Consider the following 6741-nt stretch of genomic DNA (forward strand, 5'->3'; position numbering starts at 1 on the left):
GACGCTGGTTATGACGTATTGATCCGGCCAAGGCAGGCAGAAGGAATCATTTCAGAGCTTCTACTCAGACTCCCTTACTACAGTATCTGCCTCCGACAAGCTTCAGCCTGCCCTGCCCACCATTTCTTACCTCAGAGGCTGAAAAACCCACGCAAAGTCCCAGCAGCTACCGAGGACGTTCGGTCCAACGGGCCATTCGAGGTTTGTGGAAGCGGCTGAGTGAGCCCATGCGCCCAGTGAGCTGGGCCTGAACCAGGACCCACTCAACTCCCGGCCCCCACAGAACTCCACTCTAACAGGGACGTTACAATGATGTGGCGGGACCCTGGTTTCAGTGTCAACCTGAACTCTGCGCCCCTCTGCCTGGAGTGTCCAGATGCCCCCTCTCCCATGTTTAGCTGTTTCCTGAGTGAATCGCCAGGGTCCCTTTGGGCATGGATGGAAACAGTTCCCATCTAGCCTGCTGTGGGCTGAGGGCAGTTTGCTGGAGACCCAGCCTCTGCTCCAGGCATTGTGTTCCAGGTCTACACAGCCGAACAGGGCAGCAATCCGGCTACGGCACGTGGGCGCTGTCGGCGTGGCTGCCTTCAGCCTCGCTCATCCATCTTCAGTCTGCCGCTGATTTTACAAAATGAGCAACGCTCTGGTGGAGTATTTTTACTGGTTATTGCCCTCTACCTGGGCCTAGGGGCCCCACCTTTGACGAAGCCCCGTTGTAGCCTGTGCATTACGAGCCTGGCTGCAGCCTGACCACGCCTGACGCCCTGACGATTGCAGCCATCTTCATCTGAGGCCCTCTCACGGCCATCTCTGCCAGGAAACCCAGCTCAGTAACACGATCCCCACCCGAGCCCAGGCTAGCCCCAGCAGCGTGGCCGTGGATGCCGCTCGTGCCTCTCTGGCAGTGGGCTCCTTGTCACTAACAGGCAGCCCTCAGCCTGTTCCTAAATCGCACGGGCTGGTGGTTCCCTGGCCCACGTGCCGTTTCTAATGCAATGTGTCCCTGTCCTTGAGCCTTTAACCTGTTCCTCTAACATTTCCTGGGGCAGCTTTGGCACTGACGCTGTTCCCAGTGCAGCCACTGCTTTTTCCAAGCACCCCAAAGCCCACCCAAAGTGAGCCCCACCATTGCGGCCTGGCCGAGGCACGACTCCTGCACGGCGGAGAGCTGTCCTGTCCTGATGAACTCTGTCCATCCCCCAGATCCCTCAGGGTCTGTCCCAGTCACACTCTCCCGTGTCCTGCTGCTGTACATGGACGCTAAAGATCCTCGAGTCCCTAGTGTCTCTCCTCCTCGGTGGGCGAGCCCAGCGTGTCCTTGGCTGGGTTAGGGGTGACACACCCTGGTTGTCACCTGGCCCCAGGTATAGAGATGTGAGGGACACACGTCATGTCTGCATTATCTTCAGGCAAGAGGGTGCGGGGCCACTTCCTCAGGCCCAGGCATTTAAGGAGCTGTGAGTCTTTAAGACTCTTGGTTGACTGCAGTGACCAGGGTCCCTGCAGGGTCTCAGGGCCCCACTGCTTCCCAGCCAGGCCTGACTTCGCCATAACAGACTTGCTGGGGTTCAGAATCCAGCTATCTCTGGGGCTCTGCTACCTGCACAATTAGGTCTTGGGCCTGAATTTCGGATGGACCAGCTGTAAGAAAGGAGTTCCTTGTACGCTGCCAAGAAGGCGCTCTGAGTTTCACGTCGGCCTTAAATTAGTGCTTAGCTCATCTCAGCTTCTCATCATTTCTCGCCAGTGCACCCGTGAAGAGCCAGCCAACCCCCTTGGCATTCAACTACTCAACTCAGCCAGCCCTCTCCTGTGTGTGAGGAGCTCACCACGCACATGCTGAGGACCGTGTGGACTCCAGCGATGCCATTCCCTGGGCCACAGGCAGCTCTGGCCCTGAGCACACCTCGGCCCCCCTTCCCCAGAGCTTTCTGCCAGTCAGGTGCCCCAGAAGGAGATGCTGAAATGGAATTGAGACTGCGGAGTGTGGGAGCTCTGGGGGCGGGGGACACGCCTGCTGGGGAGTGAAGGCAACGGGACCTTCCAGTGGGAGAAGCTGAGCGTGGCATAGCTGCACCCAGGGCCTCAGGGAGGCCAGAGGGCCCTGCGGAGCTGCCCAGGCCTCGCACCCTTGTTGCCCTGTCACTGGGTTTGGCGTCCCCAGGAGGGAGACAACTTTGGGCGATGCAATCCCGTAGGACGGCTGCCAGCAATTCCTGGGAGGGACTCAGATGTGAGCCCTCAGCAGGCCACCGTCCTGGCGGGGACTGTGAGAGCCGGGGTCCCTGAGGGGACCGGGTGGACCCCAGCCTACCCTGCAGTCACTGGAAGCAGGTGGGCACCAGGACTGAGGGCTCACGACTGCTGATTTCTAGGCAAAGGAGAGAGGCAGAGGAATGGCTGACCGAGACAGGGCCGACTGGGAAGGGCGCACATGCCAGGACGGGACGTCGGGCTTCACCCTCTGCAAACGGCAGCCGTCAGAGGTTCTGAGGAGGATTATTGGGGGCTGTACAGAGGTGTGCAGCTCCAGAGGGAACCTAATTTTTGAAGGGTCGCTTTGGCTGCCTCTCGGCAGACTCCTCTTAACAGGCTGGCTCTGGCCAAGGCAAACACCGGCCCCCTCCCCCCGCGGCTCCTTCAGATTGTCACTCCCCACAGTGCCGCATTCATGCGTCAGCTCTAAATAGTCCCACTGTTGGGCTTTAACGAGGAGTAACACCAATTCCCATGTTTGCTCAGAGAGCACCATATTTCATCCGGCCAGGGCCCATGCTGGCTCAGATGACTGCCGAGACAATGTCCTGTAACCCTGGTTTACTCACATGTCACGGGTATTTCAGCCAAACAGGAATGAATGGCCCGCCACCCTAGGAAGTAACGGAGAGCCGGGTTCCCGCCCAGGGCAGTCGCGCTGTTGCCGCCACAGCTCTCAGTGCAGCGGCCGCTGCATCCCTGGGCTTTGCCCAACTTGGGGAAAGAGAAGACGGCGAGGAGGAGGCTGAGTGGGTAGTTACTTCCCCATAAAATGTTAGCTCTGCCGATGGATTTTGCCAGAGCAAAAATACAATCTGCCATTGATTATGAGTCCTTTGCGCTCGTTGCTTCGCAGAGTTATTACGCTGGGCCCCGCAGCCCAGGAGGCCCCTCGGCTTGTCTCTAGCACCCCACAGCTCACGCCCCAGCCGGGACAGGGACGCAATCCCTCCCGGCTCTTTTGCCCTCAGAGCCAAGAGCTGTGGAATCCAGATGAAGAGGTGCAGGCCACCCTCCCCACCTTTGGACAGGGACCCGGACACACTGACATAGCAGCCGCTCGGTGGAGGCCTATGACTTCCAAAACGAGGAAACGCGTTCTCCGTGGTCTTGGCTCTGCGAGCTGAAGATGGCCTTCCTTCGCAGACGAGGAACGACCAGGCAGGAGCCTCCCATTGGACCTCCAGGGGACAGATTTAAACACACTACAACCTCTTCGGGACGCACAATTTATCAACGATGGTGCCAGTTAGAGCCCTGTCACCTTGAAACCTTGCCAGGAATCCTCACGATGTCCTGCGCTTGTCCCCGCTTTAGAATTGGGGCTCAGAGGAGGCAAGTAACTTGTTTAAGGTGGCACAGCTAGGACAGGAACTCAGTCCCAGTCGACATCATAAAGTCACGTCAAGCCTCTCACATCCACGAGCAGGGTGACACGAGTCCGCAGACCCGGAGCTGAGCCTGGCACTGATACATCCTGAAGGTCAGTCTTCTCGTTGATTGACAGGCTACCAGACTCGAGAGAAGCAAGGAGCCTGCCCAGGGTTGCAGAGCCGTCAGAGCCTTAACTTGTTCCGCCACAAATTCTCTGGCCAATCTCATGAGACAATTGCTTGGGAACATTTCAGCTGGCGTGTGTCTGGGGAGAGGTTCTCAATGAAACCAAATGGTTCGAAACGATCCAGCCTTCTCTTTACCCCTGCACAACTACTGAACGTCTTCACTCCAGTCTCACGATTTCCTGAACTGAACGAACCCCTGCTACCCCAGAGTGTGGCAGAGAGGCCTGGAATACTTAGGGCCCCAAGCGATCTCTCTCCTCTCCGGAGAGAACACGCCCCACCCCAGTCATCGAGCCCAAGGCCACAGCACACCTGGTAATAACAGAGTGCGACACTCCCAGGCCCCGGACAATGTGGTAGGAAGCTGTCCGGAATCGTAGCTCTGAGGACTGGTGTCCACGTCGGCCATCTCACCTCTCATTCCGAGCATGCGGCCTGAGCTGTTAAAAGCAAGGCCCTGTGGCTGGCAGGCTGCACAATTAGCCTGGTTTCCGCACTAGCAACACCCGTTCTGCATGAGCTGACATTGCACAGAGATTGTTTCTGGTTTTAGCGATGCTGTTTCGAGGGCCGTGCTGGGAGCCAGCGAGGATGTGACCCAGTGGTAATCTGAATTGCTTCACCAAACACATTTTTATCCCATCATCTCGGCTACATGAAAGGGGGCCACAGTGCCCCAGTGTTCAAGACTTTACAGTCCTGCTGTTCAGCAATAAAACGAGGCAAGAAATATTAGCCGTCCCTGGCTGTTGCCTTAATTCTTCCCCAACAATGTCAGAGAATCTGTACCCTACAGGTTTTAGTGCCGGCTAAAGCCTGACCCTCGGGTTGGCTTGAATGGGGCGGGAATGAGTTAAGGAGAGCGAGAAGGCTTTAATGGACACGGATCCCGAATAGCCCAGCTTCTGCCGGCCTCCTGCAGACTCACCCTCCTTTTCACAGGCTTCGATTGTGTATGGCCCCAACAGAGACAAAACTACTCATGGGCAGAGGTTACCCCCAGCCGGTGCAGGTCAGAGGCATTCTGGGGGAGAAGGGGAGAGGGGGGCAGAGGGGAAGTGAGGGGCACATGGAGAAGGGACGAGAGGGTGGGGGGCAGGGTGGGAGAAGGGACCGGTAAAGATGGTCCCGATCATTTTATAAGGAAAGATCTATCAAGTCTGAGGCGGGAGCTTGACCAGCTCACCTCCAGGCAAACGTCGAAAACCAGTTCCCAGGACACATGGGAGCCATGCTCACCGGCAGGCAAACACCACGTGTACTAGTTTGCAAAATAAATCACAGGTTTCTTTCCCGTCTTCCAAAACTTACAGGCCAGAGGTTCAGAGGCTCTCCATAGGATGGCCTCAAATCTGACACTGCAAGGTTTTGAAAAAATTACAAATGGGGTGTGTTTTACACACCCACAGAAGCTTTTTCCAGCAATTTTTCAATTATTGCATTGTGAGTCCTCCAAGAAAAGTAACTGTTTTGGCTCACAGAGCCCAAAGTTACCAAGTCAGGGAACAGCGTGTCCACACGTTTGCAAATAGGCCTTTGCAATGCAGGATAGAACTTTCTGGAAGAACACAAGTTTCAAGAAGTCCTTTCCTTACCTCACAGAGGTGCTTAAACTTTTCGGATGGGCCTGGGATCCCTTTCTCAGTCTGGTGATGCCTGTGAAATCCTGCTCAAAAGGATGTGTTTAAATATAGTAAATTGACAAGGCTGCAAAGGACAGTGACATTAAACCTAACTTTGCCACATAGTGACATGGGAATATGAGGTGATTTCAAAAGGTTTGGCAGAGAGTAGAATTAAAGTATGAGTGTGTTTTGGTGCAAAACATTGAAATCCATGCAGTTTTTCCCTAACACACATTGTCTGAACTTTTGAGCCCCCCCCCTTCTATATTCCCTTCTTACGAATTCATAAACCAGCACTTGGACTAACAATTTCATTTCGAAGCAGTGAGGGGCAGAAATGTCACTGACAAGTCTGCAACAGACTGGCACCCTGTGTGTATGACATCCGTCCCTACTCCAGGATGGTGTCAGCGGCAACAAGTCACGGGTTCCACTCATACCACATTGGCTAACTGCTGTATTTATATCAGAAAATGCTATCTTTCATTTAGCGTTAGTGAAAATAAAGGTGTAACTTCCCCACCAAGCTCACGGAGCCCCCGAATTCTGTCTGTCCGAGGGAAGACAGCCGGCTAGAGGTGAGGCAAAGTTCAGACCTTCTGCGGGGCACTGAACTGAGGGGCAGGGGCCAGCACCTCCCTACACATTCACTTCTCTGGAAACCTTGGGAAAGCCACCCGGATCTCTCCTCCTGCTCTGAGCTTTGAAACCGTTTCTAAAAGCAAATTGAAAGCATGTCCTTTTTCCTGCAATCCTGAAGCCTACATGTCCAAAGATTAATAAAGACCTTTGATGTGTTTCTTTAACAACTGGAATGATCGTTGCCAAGTAAGGGGTCAGTTAACCAGCTAATTCTGAATTTCAATCAGGATCTCCTTCCAGTTGCCTTGGGTTGCTTGAGCTTTGGGCCTGGGGCTTTTCTTTTCAAAGCCTGCCCAGAGAAGGTCAGTGCCGGGCTCGCTTTTGCATTCAGACTCATGCTGGGCCTGGGGTGCACACATCCGCTGCCAGGTCCTCACCAGGGAGTGGGGAGCGGTCGTCTTGCAACCACGTAGCCATCACATGCCATCGCAGAGACTACCCGGCAGGCGGGCCCCCTTCAACAGCCGCTCCACCCCCTGCGCAGCCCTGGCCAGGCTGTGGCGCCGACACACAGGAGCCTGGAGTCGGGCTGGGTCTTGGGTTCTCAGCAGGGGAGCGGGGAGCGCGCTTGCCCACGCCCCCCACACTCCAGAGCGCACCCTCGGGCGCGCACGCCTCCAGCACCAGCTCAGGCATCCAACAGCCGGGGCCAGGGA

The 6741-nt window shown here is 55.6% G+C and overlaps 1 protein-coding gene across 1 annotated transcript in view; it reads left to right on the top strand.

Annotated features, from left to right (window-relative positions):
• The window catches only part of GDF10 (growth differentiation factor 10), a 43582-nt gene that overhangs the window by 24253 nt on the left and 12588 nt on the right, over positions 1-6741 (top strand). Inside the window, exons 7-8 of the mRNA XM_006147759.2 lie at positions 1050-1115; positions 2930-3009. Of these exons, the coding sequence (XP_006147821.1) occupies positions 1050-1115; positions 2930-3009 (146 nt within the window). The remainder of the gene's footprint in view (positions 1-1049; positions 1116-2929; positions 3010-6741) is intronic.

This window comes from Tupaia chinensis, unplaced genomic scaffold, assembly GCF_000334495.1.
Source record: "Tupaia chinensis unplaced genomic scaffold, TupChi_1.0 Scaffold000221_1, whole genome shotgun sequence".
NCBI lineage: Eukaryota > Metazoa > Chordata > Mammalia > Scandentia > Tupaiidae > Tupaia > Tupaia belangeri.